Source organism: Salvelinus alpinus, chromosome 35 (genome assembly GCF_045679555.1).
Source record: "Salvelinus alpinus chromosome 35, SLU_Salpinus.1, whole genome shotgun sequence".
Lineage (NCBI taxonomy): Eukaryota > Metazoa > Chordata > Actinopteri > Salmoniformes > Salmonidae > Salvelinus > Salvelinus alpinus.
Genome location: NC_092120.1, coordinates 11,189,790 through 11,213,336, shown reverse-complemented (window position 1 = coordinate 11,213,336; position 23,547 = coordinate 11,189,790). Strand labels below are relative to the sequence as shown.

Genomic DNA, 23,547 nt, shown 5'->3' with positions numbered 1-23,547 from the left:
GGCTTGGTATTGGACGCAGACAGAGCGCTGCTGTGTCAATTGACATACAAGACGATTATCAGTCTTTTGTCTTTCAATTACCTGTATATCGCTTTGATATACATATAAATATTTCAAACATCGTTTTTTATCATTGCTAACGTTGCAGTGTGATTGATCGTGTTCGTGAAACTCCTGTCGCGCGGTTAGAGCGTCTCTTGGAAATTGGCTTTGTTCGCTCCGACAGCACACAGTCCGCTTTATCATCCAGAATGGACCATTTGGAGAAAGAAAATAGGTCTGACGAAGATTCGGAATACGAAGAAGAGGAGGTGGACCCTAGAATTCAGGTACGTTATAATAACAATTGCTCTTTGTTTCAATTGAGACCAACTAATCAATTCATTTAACTGCATTTGATACATCCACTATTCAGTGCACATCTTAAGAGTATGTATTATCCTTGGCAGAAAGTCTATCTGATTTGGGGTCTTTTTTTAAATAGTTTTTCATGTATTGATTTATTAAGAGTGTCTGTCTACCTTGAACAAAAGGTCAGTATTGTACCTGACTTAGTTGCGACGTAGGCCTACTGGTTATGTTTATGATTGTCTATGTTTTAGCCAAACTTGTTTCTGATTTAATGGAATGCATGGGAGTAAAGGCCTGACACTCAAATAGCATGTTCATCTGAGTATACCTTCTGCTGCGTATTAGGCTGTTATGGTTGAAAAATAACATTGTTTAACCTTAAAAGATATGTGCATTTAATATATCCATAAATCAAGATAGTAGCTGATTCTTGTGTTCGTTCAAACCATCACTCTGGCTAACTTCTATTGTCCAGTCTAGTATTTCAGCCTAGTGTAACACCTTCCAGATGTTGCAGACTTCCCAGATACATTCCTTTCTCTTGGCGTTGCTCAATATTCTCCTTTGCTCTCTTTCTTACAGGGAGAACTGGAGAAACTCAACCAGTCTACAGACGACATCAACAGATGTGAGACACAACTGGAGGTAAGACAGTACACACACACACACACACACACACACTTTCAAGTTTAACATACATTTCCCCTCCAAAGTGCACCACATGGCTGACACTGATTTGACAATTACAAGGTGACCCACTATCAAAGAATTCCTTTCAACCATTAGACATTGACCTCTGCATATGAAAGATGATTCGTTCTGGTCATTGAGGTGGTTTATGTTGCAGAATGTTGATCTTTGGATGCTGTTAAATGTCAGTAAAGTAGTAGCACACCTCTGTCAGTCATATACCTTTTTGGAACTGTATTACGGAAAAAGTCTCTTTAGGACTTCCGTTTGGGTCAAAGGAGGCATTCAGTCTATAAAATACCTGTCATTTCTAATGTTTACTGGATCCTCACTGACTTGAGCAGCATAAAGCTTAAAAAACTTGAACTTGTACAATGTTTCCATTGATCTTGAGGTTCAATGAGTGCTTGTCAGAGGGGTATTTACTTGTTTTTTGAGTTCAGATATACCCCCTCTGTGTTGTTGTTGAGTCAGCGGATCATTGTCAAATCTGTTTATTTGTAGACCCAGTTTGATGTGGTCTCAATGCACAGCTGTCTGCTGTTGGAGAAAACGGTGCACCAATCAGTGAAGCGTGTCTATTTGACATGGACTTGAGTCCTTACCAATGGCTAATATCTCCAAATAACAGATAAAGGCCTCTGTGGAAACCCTTTGCAACAGACACACAAAAACACAAACAAAATAATATCCAGTATGTTTTTTTTCTGAGACCAAGGAATGATGTACAACTTTTTTAATGCTTTGACCTCAAAGGGGATAAACAAACAGATGTACTGGTTCACCACTTCTCAAGTTCATACCCGAGGGAAGCAGGGTTGCCGAGGGTGCTGTAGCACCCCCTAAAAAATCACAATAAAATATAAAAGGAAGAAATCTTACCTACTGCTCAGTGCAGATCTGGCAGAGCTTCTGGTGTTGATGGAGTGAGGATAGCCAGCAGCAGAGCCCAGTGGATGTAGGCCTGTCATAATGCCCTGCTAATGGACTATTGGCTGTAGGGTTTGTATTGATAATATCAAGGAGCACGTGTGACTGCTTTTGTGATAAGGCGAACAATGGCTAGAGTTCCATAACATCTGTGAGAATTTTTGTTGAATTCAGAGGCCTTTTATTAATATCAACATCACCATCCAAGTGGAATAAGATGTATCTGGGTAAAGGGTAATACAGTTACACAAATGGATTGGATTGAATTCATATATTTGTAGGTATACGACTGTGTGTTTGAGATGGTGTTCAGTGTATGAGGAGGCTGTGACAGAGGAGATGAAATGTGTCACAAAAGCAACGCTCTGCTCGACCCTGAGGTGAGAGACTGCACTGTACTGTAACCTCTGAGGTGTGAGAGACAGAGAGACTGCACTGTACTGTAACCTCTGAGGTGTGAGAGACAGAGAGACTGCACTGTACTGTAACCTCTGAGATGTGAGAGACAGAGAGACTGCACTGTACTGTAACCTCTGAGGTGTGAGAGACAGAGAGACTGCACTGTACTGTAACCTCTGAGGTGTGAGAGACAGAGAGACTGCACTGTACTGTAACCTCTGAGATCAGAGAGACAGAGAGACTGCACTGTACTGTAACCTCTGAGATGTGAGAGACAGAGAGACTGCACTGTACTGTAACCTCTGAGATGTGAGAGACAGAGAGACTGCACTGTACTGTAACCTCTGAGGTGTGAGAGACAGAGAGACTGCACTGTACTGTAACCTCTGAGATGTGAGAGACATAGAGACTGCACTGTACTGTAACCTCTGAGATCAGAGAGACAGAGAGACTGCACTGTACTGTAACCTCTGAGATCAGAGAGACAGAGAGACTGCACTGTACTGTAACCTCTGAGATCAGAGAGACTGCACTGTACTGTAACCTCTGAGGTGTGAGAGACTGCACTGTACTGTAACCTCTGAGATGAGAGAGACTGCACTGTACTGTAACCTCTGAGATCAGAGAGACTGCACTGTACTGTAACCTCTGAGATGTGAGAGACTGCACTGTACTGTAACCTCTGAGATGAGAGAGACTGCACTGTACTGTAACCTCTGAGATGTGAGAGACAGAGAGACTGCACTGTACTGTAACCTCTGAGATGTGAGAGACAGAGAGACTGCACTGTACTGTAACCTCTGAGATGAGAGAGACTGCACTGTACTGTAACCTCTGAGATGAGAGAGACTGCACTGTACTGTAACCTCTGAGATGTGAGAGACAGAGAGACTGCACTGTACTGTAACCTCTGAGATGTGAGAGACAGAGAGACTGCACTGTACTGTAACCTCTGAGATGTGAGAGACAGAGAGACTGCACTGTACTGTAACCTCTGAGATGTGAGAGACAGAGAGACTGCACTGTACTGTAACCTCTGAGATGTGAGGGACAGAGAGACTGCACTGTACTGTAACCTCTGAGGTGTGAGAGACAGAGAGACTGCACTGTACTGTAACCTCTGAGATGTGAGAGACAGAGAGACTGCACTGTACTGTAACCTCTGAGATGTGAGAGACAGAGAGACTGCACTGTACTGTAACCTCTGAGGTGTGAGAGACAGAGAGACTGCACTGTACTGTAACCTCTGAGATGTGAGGGACAGAGAGACTGCACTGTACTGTAACCTCTGAGGTGTGAGAGACAGAGAGACTGCACTGTACTGTAACCTCTGAGATGTGAGGGACAGAGAGACTGCACTGTACTGTAACCTCTGATATGTGAGGGACAGAGAGACTGCACTGTACTGTAACCTCTGAGATGTGAGGGACAGAGAGACTGCACTGTACTGTAACCTCTGAGGTGTGAGAGACAGAGAGACTGCACTGTACTGTAACCTCTGAGATGTGAGAGACATAGAAACTGCACTGTACTGTAACCTCTGAGGTGTGAGAGACAGAGAGACTGCACTGTACTGTAACCTCTGATATGTGAGGGACAGAGAGACTGCACTGTACTGTAACCTCTGAGATGTGAGGGACAGAGAGACTGCACTGTACTGTAACCTCTGAGGTGTGAGAGACAGAGAGACTGCACTGTACTGTAACCTCTGAGATGTGAGAGACAGAGAGACTGCACTGTACTGTAACCTCTGAGGTGTGAGAGACAGAGAGACTGCACTGTACTGTAACCTCTGAGGTGTGAGAGACAGAGAGACTGCACTGTACTGTAACCTCTGAGATCAGAGAGACAGAGAGACTGCACTGTACTGTAACCTCTGAGGTGTGAGAGACAGAGAGACTGCACTGTACTGTAACCTCTGAGATGTGAGAGACAGAGAGACTGCACTGTACTGTAACCTCTGAGATGTGAGAGACAGAGAGACTGCACTGTACTGTAACCTCTGAGATGTGAGAGACAGAGAGACTGCACTGTACTGTAACCTCTGAGATGTGAGAGACAGAAAGACTGCACTGTACTGTAACCTCTGAGGTGTGAGAGACAGAGAGACTGCACTGTACTGTAACCTCTGAGGTGTGAGAGACAGAGAGACTGCACTGTACTGTAACCTCTGAGATGTGAGAGACAGAAAGACTGCACTGTACTGTAACCTCTGAGGTGTGAGAGACATAGAGACTGCACTGTACTGTAACCTCTGAGATGTGAGAGACATAGAGACTGCACTGTACTGTAACCTCTGAGATGTGAGAGACAGAGAGACTGCACTGTACTGTAACCTCTGAGATGTGAGAGACAGAGAGACTGCACTGTACTGTAACCTCTGAGATGTGAGAGACAGAAAGACTGCACTGTACTGTAACCTCTGAGGTGTGAGAGACAGAGAGACTGCACTGTACTGTAACCTCTGAGGTGTGAGAGACAGAGAGACTGCACTGTACTGTAACCTCTGAGATGTGAGAGACAGAAAGACTGCACTGTACTGTAACCTCTGAGGTGTGAGAGACAGAGAGACTGCACTGTACTGTAACCTCTGAGATGTGAGAGACATAGAGACTGCACTGTACTGTAACCTCTGAGATGTGAGAGACAGAGAGACTGCACTGTACTGTAACCTCTGAGATGTGAGAGACTGCACTGTACTGTAACCTCTGAGATGTGAGGGACAGAGAGACTGCACTGTACTGTAACCTCTGAGGTGTGAGAGACAGAGAGACTGCACTGTACTGTAACCTCTGAGATGTGAGGGACAGAGAGACTGCACTGTACTGTAACCTCTGAGATGTGAGAGACTGCACTGTACTGTAACCTCTGAGATGTGAGGGACAGAGAGACTGCACTGTACTGTAACCTCTGAGGTGTGAGAGACAGAGAGACTGCACTGTACTGTAACCTCTGAGGTGTGAGAGACAGAGAGACTGCACTGTACTGTAACCTCTGAGATGTGAGAGACAGAAAGACTGCACTGTACTGTAACCTCTGAGATCAGAGAGACAGAGAGACTGCACTGTACTGTAACCTCTGAGATGTGAGAGACATAGAGACTGCACTGTACTGTAACCTCTGAGATGTGAGGGACAGAGAGACTGCACTGTACTGTAACCTCTGAGATGTGAGAGACTGCACTGTACTGTAACCTCTGAGATGTGAGGGACAGAGAGACTGCGCTGTACTGTAACCTCTGAGGTGTGAGAGACAGAGAGACTGCACTGTACTGTAACCTCTGAGGTGTGAGAGACAGAGAGACTGTACTGTAACCTCTGAGATGTGAGAGACAGAGAGACTGCACTGTACTGTAACCTCTGAGGTGTGAGAGACAGAGAGACTGCACTGTACTGTAACCTCTGAGATCAGAGAGACAGAGAGACTGCACTGTACTGTAACCTCTGAGATGTGAGAGACAGAGAGACTGCACTGTACTGTAACCTCTGAGATGTGAGAGACAGAGAGACTGCACTGTACTGTAACCTCTGAGATGTGAGAGACAGAAAGACTGCACTGTACTGTAACCTCTGAGGTGTGAGAGACAGAGAGACTGCACTGTACTGTAACCTCTGAGGTGTGAGAGACAGAGAGACTGCACTGTACTGTAACCTCTGAGATGTGAGAGACATAGAGACTGCACTGTACTGTAACCTCTGAGATGTGAGGGACAGAGAGACTGCACTGTACTGTAACCTCTGAGATGTGAGAGACTGCACTGTACTGTAACCTCTGAGATGTGAGAGACAGAGAGACTGCACTGTACTGTAACCTCTGAGATGTGAGGGACAGAGAGACTGCGCTGTACTGTAACCTCTGAGATGTGAGAGACAGAGAGACTGTACTGTAACCTCTGAGGTGTGAGAGACAGAGAGACTGTACTGTAACCTCTGAGATGTGAGAGACAGAGAGACTGCACTGTACTGTAACCTCTGAGGTGTGAGAGACAGAGAGACTGCACTGTACTGTAACCTCTGAGATGTGAGAGAGACAGAGAGACTGCACTGTGCTGTAACCTCTGCTGTATCAGCTAGAGGAGAAAAAGAGGGAGATGGTGGAAATGAGAACAGAAAAAAGGGATGGATTAGAGTGGGGGAGGAAATGCATTACGAGGAGAGATGGAGAAAGGGGGGACCCATCCTCTGAATTGTCTCTATTGGGCAAATGGCAAACAGTGGTGGTGGAGCCATCACTGTATTTGGTTCCTTGATCTTCATACACACTGAATGGGAAGGAGCTAGGGTTCAGAGGCTAGGGTTCAGGAGCTAGGGTTCAGGGGCTAGGGTTCAGGAGCTAGGGTTCAGGGGCTAGGGTTCAGGGGCTAGGTTTCAGGAGCTAGGGTTCAGGAGCTAGGGTTCAGGAGCTAGGGTTCATGGGCTAGGGTTCAGGAGCTAGGGTTCAGGGGCTAGGGTTCAGGAGCTAGGGTTCAGGGGCTAGGGTTCAGGGGCTAGGGTTCAGGAGCTAGGGTTCAGGAGCTAGGGTTCAGGGGCTAGGGTTCAGGAGCTAGGGTTCAGGAGCTAGGGTTCAGGGGCTAGGGTTCAGGGTTCATGGGCTAGGGTTCAAGGGCTAGGGTTCAGGAGCTAGGGTTCAGGGGCTAGGGTTCAAGGGCTAGGGTTCAGGAGCTAGGGTTCAGGGGCTAGGGTTCAGGGTTCAGGGGCTATGGTTCAGGGGCTATGGTTCAAGGGCTAGGGTTCAGGGGCTAGGGTTCAAGGGCTAGGGTTCAGGAGCTAGGGTTCAGGAGCTAGGGTTCAGGGGCTAGGGGTTGCTTTCAGACATGGTGTTTGTCCTCAGATGCCAGCTTGTTGCAGGATGACTGATGATGTCACAGGAAGTGTGTGTCCCTGCCCTGTTCTCACAATTGGACTTCCATCCCTCAGATTTGAAACGGTAACAGGAAGGATATCTTAGTCCAGAACACTGGCTCAGATTTATATATAGTCTCTTTACATAAAATCCCATGGTCAGATTTAACCTTTCAAAGAATTGAAAACAATCCAATAAACTTATTGCATAAGTGCAATATATTTTTTCCACACTGACATCTCCAGGAATCTGTTTTCATGCTTGTTTTTGTTTTATGTCCACCATGATGTCTCCTTCTGGACGTCACACTTGACCCCACTTGCTTGTTCTCAGAAAAATCTCCTCTGCCTTATCTAAAACGGTTTCAAGGCAAATTAATGTCTCGGATTAGATTAGGTTTGATATGATTGAAAGTAGTCCTGTTATTGGCTTTATCAGCATGCTTAGCTGGGGCTTTTACTTCTGACCACTCCAACCGATGCATAAACATTAACAGTAGCTGATGGTGTGTCGCATAAAAGGCTATTTCCTATTATAATTTTCATATGGCCATTTCTTTGTTAATTGCCTGTTTGCTTCTGTCTGAAGGTTACATCGACATAGCTACCCCTGTTAACTTGATCAAAGACTAATGCAATTTTAGGACACTGGCCTTTTCAATTCTTCTAATCGAAGGAGGGAGAGCCCCAACTCGTACGTCAAAATTAATTGAATTACCTTAAGAGTCTGAATGAATACTCTGGTTTCGTGAAATCATGCTGCGTTTAATTTAATATTTGCTGTCAATTGTTAACTCCGGTTGGTTAAACGGTTAAGAACAATGACGTCATAATGTCATTGAGATGACTGGTGAGTCTTCTATGACCTTTGTGAACATTCATAGCAAGCAAAGGGTTGGAGGTTTGCTACAGTCCTAGCTAACCCTTTCTCCCTGTTTTCTCTCCAGGATGCCAGGCAGAAGTTCCGCTCGGTGCTGGTTGAGGCCACGGTGAAGCTGGATGAGCTGGTCAAGAAGATTGGGAAGGCGGTGGAACCCTACTGGGAGGCCCGGAGAGTGGCCAGACAGGTGAGACACCACTGGGTGGACAGGGGGACTACAGGCTGGGGGTCTCTGCTTATATTGACCTTAGAAACAGTCCAAAATCTTTTATTTATCGGAAATGCTTTATTTGCCTAGTTCGCATTCTATTTGCCTAGTTTCTTTGGGATTCATTAAAAACAGCACATACTATTTGATACCAGGTTGACTACACATCATTTCGAAATACTAGGCAAATATCACATTGAACACCAAATGGGCTGGACTATTAAATTAAGTGTTACCTATTTACCTAGCTTGACTTGCTTGGACAAGTGAATGGCCTGCAGGGTTTCGCCCTCATTTGCCTAATTGCCCCTCAATACCCGGTAACAATGAGTGATGGCTCTAACAACAACGACATCACTAAGTGTTAAAGCCCCGGCTGCCTAATGAGGGGGGGGGGGGGGGGTGGCTCTGTGTGAAGCTGTGATCTTGGTTCCCTATTCTGCAAAGCCGTAGTTATTGTTAGAGGGGAGCTGCTGCCACCTGCTCATCTAGATGTGAGCCCTGCAGCTGGAAACAGTCAGAGAGGAATCGCCAGGACCAAACCAGACGTGAAAAGGTTTTTAAAGGCCAATGGTTCCTCACTTCTTCTCTTATTTTGTTCCCTCTGGTTGTTCTTAGCTCTGCTTTGGGCATTGTGTTCCTCTCATTTAAGCAACCTCTATATGTCTTCTTAATGAGAATGCACCTTTGTGTGGTTGTGATTTATGTTAATGCCCCAGACAAAGTAAATGAAGTTTCCTTATGGAAAAGGGAAGTTATTCTAAGTTTGAGGATATTGGATTGTATGAGTTCCTCTGTCTACCTTTTGCACATCTACTCAGGTGCGCAACCCCCCCACATTGAAATATCATTTTTGTCCCCCTGCAGTTTTATCATTGCACTGTGATACAAAAAGCGGCATCAGTGTACTTCAGGACCATGCGGACGCCTAAGAGCAGTCGGGTAGCATGGTGCTGCTGTCTGCAGCTGCTGTCTCTGTGTGTTGCGCTTTTTCTCCAGGTTGTAAAAGCATGCAGATCAGAAACTGGCTACTCTTTATTTGACTGTAGCTGGCAAGTTAACAGCTGTTTGATTTAATACTTTTTTTTAAATTCTCAGTGCTGAGCTAGTAGTGTAACTGACATGTAACGTTAGCTAATGTTTCATCCCCTCTCGTCTGAAGAGAATGAACTAGCTAGCTAGTAGCTACCACAGCCAGTTCAGCTTTAGCCTCTAGCTATCTGTCAGGGAGCAGCATCTAACAGCTTAAGTGTGTATGGAAATGTTTTGTAGCCTTATTGTCCCGTCTCAACAGAAGTCAATTAACTTGGCTAGTTTTCGCCAGTTGATGGACCATTAGAGCTAGCCAAAAGTTGGCTAAGGTTAGCTAGCTACATCACTAACTTTAGCTATTATTTTTGCCTCAATCACACTAGACCTGAATCAATAAAACCAGCGGCCAAACGATTGAACACCGATATTCATCTGAGCAGGATCAGATGGTGACAGGGGTCTCAGCAGGGCCAGTCAAATAGGGAAGACCAGTCTGTGACGGCGCTGAGGTGAACTTTTGCAAAACCAACACTTTATCTCTCTGTGCAGCAAACACTGGACAAGCCAGAAGCTTCAAAGATTTATAACATTTTAAGGCAGTCTGACAACCCTCAAGTTGATTTCCAAACTGTATCGAGGGTTGATAGAGGCCTTTCCTGATGACACAAAACATGTCAAACAAAAATGTGACGAAGACCTGGGAGACACTACTGATGATGGATACCGATATGTTTGAATGCCCAGTCATGTTCATATAATCTCAGACATAAATGACTGCAGTTTAAGACCATCCATAGAACGTTATCTATGCCAGTAAAACTGAATATCATGCACTCAGAAATGTAGTTCCTCTGCTGGGGGTGTAAAACCTGAAAGGGGACATATTTGCATATGTTATGGTCTTGTGGCTGAATTCAGGAAAAGAGTATGTTCTTTTATCTCAGCATGTCTACAGATTCTCCCTTCTCGCTGTTTTTGTTTGCTGTGTAACCTAGCATTTGTAGCGGCTAAGAAATGCATTGCTATTAATTGGAAGGTTGGTTATCCTCCCAGAATGTTACAATGGATGGCAGAAATGTCAAGTTATGCATCACTAGATTTGATTTATTACAAGATTAAGGGTATACTGTGCATCTTTCAGAAGGTCTGGGTGCCTTATATGGAATACTTTATGACAAAAAGGGTCTGTATTGAAAAGACGAGATTTTTTTTAGTCGAGCAGTTATTTTTTTCATTGGCACACTGGTCTGATTTGCACTGGTCTCAGTGGAATAATCCATTGAGGAGGCCACGGGGATGGCACGGTCCAAGAATATGGGGATTGTGGCTCAGATGCACAAGGCACGTCTCTCCAGAATGCGCGCTCTCCCGCCATTTCGTGTGTATTCATTGTTTCACAACTTCATCGTGTGCCTTGTTTGCTGTGTCTATCAATTCCCCATTACATTTATCACCAGTAGTAGCCTACATGTTACCATTAATTCCAATTATTTCTAATCTGAAATGTTTGTTTGGTTACGGTAATTTCTGTTAATGCATTGAATATATTTTAATTGCAGTCATTTATTGTTCTTATTTTCGGAGTAGATATGTGAACTCACAACCTTTGCTACACTTCTGAGAAACAAGTTTTTATTTCATTCCATTTATGAGTTTTGTCAATGTATTAATCGTCTTTTGTTTGAAACGCTCCTGTCAACTAAGGATGCTGATTACACATATAGAAGTAGGACTAATATACCTGGTTACACATATAGAAGTAGGACTAATCTACCTGGCCTGCACACAAATATAGAAGTAGGACTAATCTACCTGGTTACACATATAGAAGTAGGACTAATCTACCTGGCCTGCACATATAGAATTAGGACTAATCTACCTGGTTACACATATAGAAGTAGGACTAATCTACCTGGCCTGCACACAAATATAGAAGTAGGACTAATATACCTGGTTACACATATAGAAGTAGGACTAATCTACCTGGTTACACATATAGAAGTAGGACTAATCTACCTGGTTACACATATAGAAGTAGGACTAATCTACCTGGCCTGCACACAAATATAGAAGTAGGACTAATCTACCTGGTTACACATATAGAAGTAGGCTAATCTACCTGGTTACACATATAGAAGTAGGACTAATCTACCTGGCCTGCACACAAATATAGAAGTAGGACTAATCTACCTGGTTACACATATAGAAGTAGGACTAATCTACCTGGTTACACATATAGAAGTAGGACTAATCTACCTGGTTACACATATAGAAGTAGGACTAATCTACCTGGTTACACATAGAAGTAGGACTAATCTGCCTGGCCTGCACACAAATATAGAAGTAGGACTAATCTACCTGGTTACACATATAGAAGTAGGACTAATCTACCTGGTTACACATATAGAAGTAGGACTAATCTACCTGGTTACACATATAGAAGTAGGACTAATCTACCTGGTTACACATATAGAAGTAGGACTAATCTACCTGGTTACACATAGAAGTAGGACTAATCTGCCTGGCCTGCACACAAATATAGAAGTAGGACTAATCTACCTGGCCTGCACGCAAATATAGGCTCATAAATGTTCCTATAATGACCTGTGGAGCTTCTCCAAGTAATTTTTCTTCACCTCAAACATCAAGTAAACAAAGTCTGTTTTTACAATCAATTGAGAATGACAATAGTTTATCAAAGTATTTGAACGATATTTCCAGCTCTCTCCCTTTCGATAAACATTTGACACGAAAGTGAAAAATGTAAAGCTCTGATCCAGTGGAAACGTCATAAAATACCTGATTACTTCATATCGCTTTCACAAATGCCCAACAGCTGTGTCTGTCCAGAGCTCACTGCTGCGGGAAACTCTGAGGGCCCAGAATATTTCACACAATGTTTCAAGTTTGCTAGCAGAAGTTTCTGGGTGACCCAGTTGATAGTTGATACAATGTTTCAAATTCATTGCAGACAGGCCATGCGTAGCCAATGTGATTCATATGATATTTATTTTTATCAGGATATTTTCTACCTGCAGGCTGCAATGTTTTTATGTGTTGCTTTATGTACTCTATTTTTACATAGTTGGCAATGCAATAAAAGTTACTTTTAGATTTTCATAATTTTCATTTAGATAGAATGTAAATTAACCACAGACAATGATTTTGAGATACAAAGACTTATAAATTAAACTGTACCATGAAAATGTGCATATAAAAATCATAACTAGCATGCAGATTGGTAGAAATGGTAAGATAAATTGGCCCTCCAAATAGAAAAGGTTGCAGAGTGCTGGTGTAGCCTATTGCCGGCAACTTCAGAAGCGTAATTCTGCGAAGCGGGAGCAGCGGGATTTTTTCTTTTTCTGGCTAAGCTATCTTGATCTCTGGCTCTCTCTTGAGTCATTTGTGTGTCTTAGTTATTTAATCAAACAGCCTGCCTAAAGCATCAGACAAGTTCAGTACATATAGTTGATTTTATTAAAACACTTAGGGTGTGTCTATATATAGTAAAATACACGTTTTAAAATTTCGACCAATAAAAGAAAAGACTACTCTTGGTTGTCCAAGATTTTATTTTTGTCGGTGACAGCCCTAGTAGATATGCATAAAATGAGCTTCAGATGCCCAGGTTATGTCCCCCTCATTTCTAAAACCAAAGTTGCACCCCTGTATCTACTGGCCCAGTTATTTCACTGAAAGCAATGGTATGAAGCCATGATGTGTTGTTCAGGGGTTCAATAAGAGTTTGGCACATACTCGAGGGATTGAGACTGAAACTTAAAAAAACAACTCTGTGGCTCTTATTTCCACACTAGGTTGGCAGGTATCTTAATTATGAACAAGTGCAGGACTCGCTTGTGTGTCATACAATGCTGAGCTCTGCAACAAGAAGTCAGTGGGACCTGACTGCATAGGGCGATTCTAGGGCAGGCGGGCGGGCAGGCAGGCCTCATCGATCGATGGTGTGGTTAGGAGCATTACAAAGCGGTTGAGATTGAAATGGATCAAAGGTGCAGTAAATGGCTGCCTCTCTGACATGGTTGAGTTAATCAACCTCACAGTGGTGACTGGAGCAGAGCCCATCCTAACACAGCAGTCCTGAATCAATTATGCAACAAACACTCTTCCTCTCTTTCCCTATCTTCCTATTCCTCTATACTCTATCCTCCTCTGTCTTCCTCCTCTTCTATTGCAATGTATCTCCACCTCCATCTTTCCATTCTCCTTCAGTGGGTGAGCATGTACACAACTTTGAACTTGAATCATTGTTTGCCCAGAGGGGTGGAAATTCTCTATCTCTCTGGTTTGTTGAAGTAGCCTACATGAGCAATACATTATTATTTGCTTTAGAAGGCTAATGATAAGGTACACAGGAAGTGGCAGCGCTGTGGAAAAATGCCCTTGACTTTGGTCTAGATATACACACACACCATAACTCAGGCTTTTGCATAACAAAACAATAGATGGTTACTTACCTTAGATGTTGAGAAGACTTACTAGTATATCCTGAGGTAGTACGTGTCACAAGTTAATGGCTGACTGCCCTTGTAAGTGGATCAGAGACGGCTTGACTCGGCCAGAAAGTTTTTTACTGTATGTTTCCCGGGGGTCACTTGGGCACCCTGCACTTTCTTTGACAGCTCCCATTTTTAAAGTGCTGAATCAGAGTGCCTCAATTGCTGCAGTCACCGGTAGTGTAAAATGATGAAAAGTGTTTTTCTTATACCTCATGAAATATGTTTAGTTTCCTTCTCGTTCACCTCAGGTTTGAAGAGTGTGACTTGACAAAAAGTAGACCAGTCATAATTTGGAATTGGGATTGGAATTTGGTTTACTTTCTGAATTAACTGGAAGTGAAACAGAATTGACCCCATCCCTGGTTAGCATTAAACATTGAAGTCCTATTGCCCTTCCCTCCCAGCTGCCCCATCTTGTCTGGAGAGTAGGTACAGCTAGTGGGGGGAAAGGTGCAACAATAGAGAGGAGGAGAATGGTGATGGTGATGTGTTGTGGCTGGTGCAAGATTTGGGCACAGTCTACCTCCCCCCTCTATCTCGCCCCCTCCCTCTCGCTCTCTCCTGCATGGCCTGTTACCGACAGTGATTACCACATAGCTGAACTGAAGTGCACAGTCGTGATCGTCTCACCCCCTGCCTGCCTCAGTCATCTAACCGCAGTGCGTCTGGAGGTGGGAAGAACGAAGGAGAGACGGAAAATGAGAGAGAGGAGGGGAGATGCCTGAGGTCCAGAACAGAGGAGACAGACTGTGGATATGTCTGTGAGATTAGTTATGAACTGACCTCCATGATGGCCATAGATTGAACAGATGTGGGGCTTAGTGGTTTCTGGCTGGGGGAGGAAAGCAATGAAAATCCTTCAGGCCTGGAGGAGATCATCCAGTAGATTGGTTGGATTTGGTACAGCTGGAATAGATTCAGACTGGGGGAGAGAGCTGTCTCTAGCTGATGTATGGGATTGTTCTCTGGCTCTGAGTCAAGGGCAGATGGATCACAGATAGGAAGGAGACTATAGGTCCCTGCACATCTTTGTCAGAGGCTGGGGGCTCTAATACGTCAACCTGTCACCGTAGTGTCCGGGATAAAGCAAAAGGACTGGGAAAGAGTTTGTAGGAATTTATATGGTCATACTGTAATCATTGCATTTTATTACAATCCCAACATGCATTCTTGCAGTGCAAGAAGAATGTTGTCATGTCTTGCCCTGGAAAGTTACTGGCTGTGGTAGAATAGGGAACCTTGTGCCAGACAGTCTCCTTTACCGCCACAGCAACTCAGTTCCATTTATTACAGAACAGCTAGTATATCCCTGAGGGTATGGAGATTGGGTTAAGACGGTTACTGTCATTTTGTAATCCTGCAAAGTCAAGAGACCATCTGTGACCTGTCTCTTTCTCTCCTGCGGAGAGAGGTTTTGGCATGCTTATAGCACTGAGCGGGTGAGGGTCATGGGGGCTAGGATGGGATGGAGGGAAGGATGGAGAGGGGGAGCAGAGACAAGGTCGTGGCTGCTGGAGCCATGCTCTGGCCTCCTGGGAGGTGGGAGGCCAGCCTGTCCTGTGGTGCATGTTGATGCTGGTCAGCCCTGGTTACATCACTGCTTCAGCAAGCAGGACTGGAGCTGCTTTAATAATGGCAGCTCAGCTTGACAATGACTCAATACAGCTGTGTGTGAGCTGTGCATGTGGCTATTGTTCTGGTTGGCTAACGTTTGTGTGTGTGGGTGTCAACAGGGGCAGACTGGGACCTGAAATTAGCCCTATAATTTCTAACTCGCCGGCCAATTTATTTTCTCGAGGCCCCTACACCAGCCCATTTCTTTCCCCATAGTTAGCCAAATAATTATCATTTTGCTCTAAAATCCCAAGTTAGACAGGCCCTCTGGGCTAAAAATGGACCAGTCCATCTGGCATTTCGTGCAGTCCGCCCCTGGGTGTCAACGCTTGCTGTCCAAGCCTGCAGTCATGGAACATTGTATGAGTGTGCTGAGGAATCCAAGAGGCAGCTGTTCATTACAAGTGGTGCTTCAGCACATTAGACGTGGACTGGAACACTGAAGTTAAGCAATGGTTAGGCAACCACTTGGAACAAGTGGCTTGCATTTCCATGTCCATGCCTGAACAAGGTTGTCCTTCACTTTGCCTCAGAGAACATTCAGACTGGCCTGATCGATGTACAGCTTCTAGGTTGTTATAGCATCAGACCATGAAGCATGATTAAGACGAGCTCTCCCTGAGTCATGTGCGGTCTAACGACTTCTCCAGGATTAACTCTGTGGGTCACTGACATATCTAGGCCAGTCACAATTTGTTTGTGTCTCACAGCAAAATGAACAGTCTCAATCGGGACACAATTAAGGCCAAGGCTAGTGAAGCGTGACTGTAGAGAGGCATGTTTACTATCTGACTGTAAATCATTGACCTCCAATTGAAAAGGCCCTTTTCATCCCATCTCACTCCCTTTTCACCAAGATTAAATCAGTTAATTCTCTTGGAAAATAGCTGTGTGTCTGTGTTCTCTTCTGAAAGCTGATACTATTCCAGTGTTGATAGCCTATGCTGAGGAATGTTTCGCTGAAACGCTCTGGTCTTTGAAGTGTTGGCACGTCTTGTCAAATTTATCCTGTGAAGATTATAGGAACGCTTTATATTTCAAAGCTTCTCTTACATGCGTGCAGCCATGGAGGCAAGTGTGAATATGTAGCAAAGAGATGTTTATCTGAACATGTGCCGGTTCACCAAATGAATACTCTGTTCGGGCTCCGAAGAGCGCAAGCTCTGAATTACTTAAAGGCTGTGTAGAGCGGGATCTGATTCTCTTATGCCCAAAGAGAAAGCGTGGTCTTATTATGAAGTTCTACTTTACTTACACTTGCATGTGCACGCGTTGGTGCTTGTTTGTTTTACAGAGCCCTACTGATTTAAAATATGAGTAGGGCTGTAATTATTTGATCAATTATTTTCCTGTATTTGAGTTACTATAGATATGGGTTGATATGTAATACACATGAGGGGAAAGGAGTTAACCATGAATGTTTAAGTACCATATTTAATGAAGCAGTTTGGCGCCTGTTAATCATTATCTGATGTAACTATGTACTAATGATCTTACCTTTGACCTGTATCAAGTGTCTGCCAAGTGTTGAATGGTGTGTAAAATTTGCCTCCCAACTGGATTCGAGGATACACTGATAGTGTTTCTGTGACACTGTGATTCATCTTTCTAGAGGCCAAATAGAGAGGACAGTCCTTAGAGAGGACAGTGAATAACAACACAATAATTAATTGTAATGTGCTGAATAAATAGACTAATGCCTCCACTTCCATCCATCTCCCCGCCTCTGTAAAAATCCATCTCTCTGTCCCTCTTCCCTCCGGTCGTGAGTTCCTGAGAGGCCCAGCTTTGAAAGGTGGCTGAGAAATTATGCTCAAGTCTTTAAAATAAATGTTTAACACCATCACCGTGCAGCTGAAAATGAAGGGTAAAGATGGGATGAGTAAACTGAAAAGAATAGAATGATGGATCACGGTGGCAGCAGGACTGAAGTGGTGATGGAGGAGAAGAGTAGGCAGAGGAGAGATGGATTAAGGAGAAGGGCTGGGTTGCCAATCATTTATAGTGGAGCAGGTGTACAGCAGTAGGCCTGCTGTGAGAAGTCTCTCTGTTGGAATTCTGTTAATCTGCAGTATACAGTAGGAACAGAACACTACTAAATACTAATAAATGTACTTATATATTTATAAAGTACATTCGGAAAGTATTCAGACCCCTTTTTCCACATTTTGTTACGTTACAGCCTTATTCTAAAATTGATTAAATTGTTTTCTCCCCCTCAATCTACACACAATACCCCATAATGACAAAGCAAAAACAGATGTAATTTTTTGTGTGCAAATGTATAAACAAAAATATATATTACATTTACATAAGTATTCAGACCCTTTACTCAGTTCTTTGTTGAATTACCTTTGACAGTGATTACGCTACAAGCTTGGCACACCTGTATTTGGGGAGTTTTTTCTCTGCAGATCCTCTCAAGCTCTGTCAGGTTGGATGGGGAGCTTCGCTGCACAGCTATTTTCAGGTCTCTCCAGAGATGTTTGATCGGGTTCAAGTCCAGGCTCTGGCTGGGCCTCTCAAGTACATTCAGAGACTTGTCCTGAAGCCAGTCCTGCGTTGTCTTGGCTGTGTGCTTTGGGTCGTTGTCCTGTTGGACGGTGAACCTTCACCCCAGTCTGAGGTTCTGAACGCTCTGGAGCAGGTTTTCATCAAGGAACTCTCTGTACTTTGCTCCATTCATCTTTTCCTCGTTCCTGACTAGTCTCTCAGTCCCTGCCACTGAACTGGTGGCATAATGCTGCCACCACCATGCTTCACCGTAGGGATGGTACCAGGTTTCCTCTATACGTGACGTTTGGCAACCAGTCCAAAGAGTTGGTTTCATCAGACCAGAGAATCTTGTTTCTCATGGTCTGAGAGTCCTTTTTCTTTTTTTGGTGGCTTTTGGCAAACTCCAAGCGGGCTGTCATGTGCCTTTACTGAGGAGTGGCCTCTGTATGGCCACTCTATCATAAAGGCCTAATTGGTGGAGTGCTGCAGAGATGGTTGTCCTTCTGGAAGGTTCTCCAATCTCCACAAAGTAACTCTAGATCTCTATCAGAGTGACCATTGGGTTCTTGGTCACCTCTCTGACCAAGGCCCTTCTCCCCCGATTGCTCATTTTGGCCAGGCAGCCAGCTCTAGGAAGAGTCTTGGTGGTTCCAAATGTCTTCCATTTAAGAATGATGGAGACCACTGTGATCTTGGGGACCTTCAATGCTGCAGAAAGGTTTTGGTACCCGTCCCCAGATCTGTGCCTAGACACAATCCTGTCTCGGCTCTCTACGGACAATTCCTCCGACCTCATGGCTTGGTTTTTGTGTGTGCCTTTCCAAATCATGCCCAATCAATTGAATTTACCACAGGTGGACTCCAATCAAGTTGTAGAAACATCTTAAGGATGATCAATGGAAACAGGATGCACCTGAGGTCAATTTCAAGTCTCATAGCAAAGGGACTGAATACTTATGTAAATAATGTATATAGACACACAGACAGACAGACAAATAAGGTATCTGTTTTTAATTTTTAATACATTTGCAAAAATTTCTAAAAACCTTTTCGCTTTAACATTAAGGGGTATTGTGTGTAGATTGACGAGGAAAAACATGTATTTAATCAATTTTAGAATAAGGCTGTAACGTAACAAAATGTGCAAAAGTGGAAGTCTGAATACTTTCAGAATGAACTGTAAGTGTGCCACTAAGTAGCCTGCTATCTAGGAGTGATTCCTGCTGAAGTAAATTAAAGACATAGATAGATGCACAAAGAACATCGTGCTGTACAGTATTATGCTTCAATGCAGTATTATTTCTATGAACTGAGTCAGCCATTAGACTTTGTCTGGTGAATAGTTCTTTCTCCAGAGATCATTCCTTGTACATTAGACTAAGTGTTCAACACTGGATGCACATAGGGTGTTCCTGGGAGTGGGGCATGTTTTCTCAGCATGTAGTCCGCTTGTTGGGGTTAGTGGGAAAATAATTATGCAGAACGATTTTAAAGTAGATCACTGAATGTGCGTACGGAGCGAGGGAGAAAGACGGAGAGAGTTGTCCAAATGAGAGCGTGTGTATGTTGCAATTCTCATGAACAACATGCCAAACTATTTTGTGAAAGAGGCCCCGGTTGAATTCCTAGGCATTCAAACTCATGACTCATCCATACAGTGAAGTGATAGACACTGGTTAGCATGTGATTGGACCCAACTCTCTATGTGCACGCCAAGCCCATCCATGTCATGAGAAGGTCTGTGAATGGGTTGTGTGATCACCACAAGGCAGAGGTTGTTTAGTTCGTGCTGAGTTGGCATTTGGAAGGCTAATCAAATTACCATAGTAGGGAATGGGATGTTGTCTAAAAAATTGAATATCTTGGCTTGCAGATCCTTGTCTAGTAGAGTCTTGACGTATACCACATACTGCTCCATAGGTCATGATGAGAGCAGGAAATAATGATCACTTCATTTCACTTCATTTCACTTGTTTTCTTTGCGGTGACTCAATGTGTTCCTCTCTTAAATTAGTTCAGCAGAATCTCTAGTCACATGAGATCCTGTTGGAATTTTTCTCTGCTGTGACTTATTCATAAGTTGCTTGCAGCCAAGGAGACATGTCAGTGTAGATCTCCCTTCACTTCCTCCCAAACTAGTCAGACTACTTTAACTGAACAATAGTTCAGTTGGGATTTGGTTTTTGGCAGATCAGAAATGTTTTATCCTCCTTACTGTAAAACGTTGGAATGATATTTAACCTCTACAGGAAATGTACCCATTTCCTGTATCTGCCCACACAGATACAGTAAATCACCTTCCCTAGACACGCTATTGGTGGGTTTGGGGCAAAGTCTTGAGTCAACGCTTTACTAGTACCCACAGAGCAGAGAGGGGCTTAGGGTATTAGCGCTAGCTACAGGGGGTTTCTGTCAGTTGCTATGACTGACAGATTAGAGAGGAAAATTGGATAAATGAGTAAAGGATTAGCTTTGCAGCAATGCAACACACACACAGGAAGTCTAAGTCTAAGCTTTCACTTTGTATTGTACCTTACCGTAACTGAGGCTGGAGGAGGGAACTGTTTTGGAGTTTATCTGTTACTATGTGACTCGGTTGGGCTAAAATAAGGACAGAGAGTAAAGGGGTAATACTTGTATGTTCTCTCTGGCGGCAGTCTACGATGTTTTGGTTGACCTCAGAACAGAACATTCAGAGTGGGTAGGGAGGGATGTTTTAAAACAAAGCTGGATGTTACTGATACCTTCTGATAGAACCAATAGAACCAAAGATACCAATAGGAAAACAAGATGTGGAGCCTTGTTTTACACACACATGCAGACAGACAGACACGCACAGACGCACGCACAGACATCTGTACGCACAGACGCACGCACAAGCGCACAGACGCACGCAACACGCTCACAGACGCGCACACAGCCAGCCCGCACAGACACACAGGTGAAGTGTTTGACAATAACTCTATTAGCTGTGAGGTCTTTGAGCCCTAAATCTCTTCCCCTGCTGTATACAGTAAGTGTCAAATGAGACGATGCAGGTATACTTTGCTTATACAACCATATGTCATGCCGTCATGACCTTTGTGTTTTCTCCTAAATTAGTCCTTTTGATGTTAGGAACATCTTATGTACAAGACAGTTTGGCGTGTTTCCATAGTCAGTCACAAGGACCTTCGGTGGCCTGTTTGTTATTTCGCCTAGTTGCTATTTTCCATGCTGACTCAACAGCTGATTTGGTTTATTCCTGTCAATGTTTGAGCTGAGAGTTTTGTGTGTCTCTTGTTTTTAAAAACAGCATTTTATGAGAAGTGCTTACATTGTAGTTATATAGAGACACTGGATATAGTCATTTCTTGACTGAAGAGCCCATTGTTAATTTTCTGCGAGAGGAAAGAGTTCTCTTGAGGTGTACAGATCAAGGATTTGGCCTAGTATGGGCATTGGCCTGCTGCCAGTAGGGGCAGGGGTTCAACACATATGGCCAGACATGGCCCACGTAATATTTTATGGTGACAGAGAACTTGGCTGGCGACAGAGTGTCATGATCTCTTGCGGTGCCCATCTGGCGGGCTGTCACTCTACCCGTTGCCCAGGCCCAGCTAGAGACCCAGTCATGAAGTATGTCTGGTAGGGTCTCATCCCATCTGTTGTGCAGATGATTCTGCAGGAGACCCAGTGAAGGTCTGGTTCTGTGGCTGATCTCAGTGCATATCTGAAATGTTGTCTCTCTACCCATTGCCCAGGCTCAGCTGGAGGCCCAGAGAGCCACCCAGGACTTCCAGAGGGCCACGGAGGTGCTGCGTGCAGCCAAGGAGACCATCGCCCTGGCAGAGCAGAGGCTCTTGGAGGAGGACACAAGGCAGTTTGACTCAGCCTGGCAGGAGATGCTCAACCACGCCACCCAGAGGGTGAATTCCGTACTGCATGGGGGGGTGGGGGGTGGAATTGGGTGCTGCGAAGGGCATTTGTGCAGCATGACTGTTACTATTCAAAGCTTAAAGGCAAAATGTGGATGGAAATTGATGCTTCACAAGTTAAGAAGTCACATTTTCACATTTCCATGTAGCTGCGAGACTGTGTTCTGATTGGCTGTTTGTACTTATTGGCTCCCGTGTACTTGGCTGTTGCAGGTGATGGAAGCGGAGCATACAAAGACACGGAGTGAGCTGGTGCACAAGGAGACAGCAGCCAAGTACACGGCAGCCATGGGCTGCATGAAACAGCTGGAGAAGAAACTCAAACGCACCATCAACAAGTCCAAGTGAGTCCCATATGACTGCATTGCGACAACAACCCAACTACACTGTAGTTAAGACTGAGAAGTCAAAGTGAATCTGATACAACCACTGCATCAATTACCAAATGGTCTGCGACTCATACATTCACACATCCATGTTTATTTGTCGACAGTGACCTTTTCCAAGACATTGATCTTTCATGATGGAGATTTATCAGTAGCTTGAAAAAGGTCAACTTGAACAAAATAAATGAATATAAATGTGCAAAAGGTAAATGTGCGTGCAACAGTGAAGGCTGCTGAGGGGAGGACGGCTCATAATAATGTCTGGAAAGAAATGAATGGAATGGCGCCAAACACATGAAACCCATGTATGTAATGTATTTGATACCATTCCACTTATTCCGCAAGCCTGTCCTCCCCAATTAAGGTGCCACCAAACTCCTGTGGCGTGCAAGTGTCATTTTTGACCTTTGATGATGAAGTAGTGGCAGTTTTTCCAAGCAGCACAAAGAGAGACAATGTGGTGGTGTTCTGGTTAGTATATGCTGTCACGTTTTTACAAAACTCCATAGACTGGAGGTCTGTGTTGGGGAGGGAGTGTAAAGTAGTTTCCCTGCTGTGACTGAGGCTTTTGCCAATCCATATAGTCTTAAAAAGCTTCCTTGTCTCCTTTCCGTCATGACCACAGATCATGTACTTGATATGTGTAATCAGTATGGTTGAAACCTATTAAGTGTCATGAAGATGAGATGAGAAAAGAGACAGTTTTAGAGTGTTGGGACTGAGCCTGTCTTGTTCTGTGTTGCCTCAGCTCTCTGTCTAATCCTTTCTCCACAGTTAGCTCATCTAATGTGATAACCCTATATCTCACCCTTTTGCCTTGGTGATATGTACACAGGTGTTCTGAGTTGTTGTCATCGCCTCTAATCTTTCTCCTTCCCTCTTTTTTCCCCTCCTCCCTCTATCTTTTTGATTGACATCTCTCCCGCAGACCTTACTTTGAGTTGAAGGCAAAGTACTACCTACAGCTTGAGGTATGTGTACACTACACTGGAATTTGCCTGCCTTTATAGACCTTTTTAAAGTTATTTTAGATTTAAGGAGTCTTACTGTCTTGTTATTGTGGACTCTACTCCATGTATGATCTTTACTGATGTGACCTAGGTCAATATACTTTGACCTTGAACATATTGCCATGTCATCTCAGGTCTAAACCATTTATGGCAATGATGGTTTCTTCTTCTGCCTTTGCGTGTGTGTGTGTGTGTGTGCGTGTGTGTGCGTGTGTGTGTGTGTGTGTGTGTGTGTACTTAACTGTGTATACCAAGCTAATGCTGACAATGACT

General features: G+C 44.0%; 1 protein-coding gene across 1 annotated transcript in view; it reads left to right on the top strand.

The window, feature by feature from the left end:
* The window catches only part of LOC139564449 (SH3 domain-binding protein 5-like), a 28,801-nt gene continuing 5,254 nt past the window's right edge, over positions 1–23,547 (top strand). Inside the window, exons 1-6 of the mRNA XM_071383980.1 lie at positions 1–329; positions 934–996; positions 8,159–8,278; positions 21,705–21,869; positions 22,092–22,222; positions 23,193–23,235. Of these exons, the coding sequence (XP_071240081.1) occupies positions 252–329; positions 934–996; positions 8,159–8,278; positions 21,705–21,869; positions 22,092–22,222; positions 23,193–23,235 (600 nt within the window). The 5' untranslated portion in view covers positions 1–251. The remainder of the gene's footprint in view (positions 330–933; positions 997–8,158; positions 8,279–21,704; positions 21,870–22,091; positions 22,223–23,192; positions 23,236–23,547) is intronic.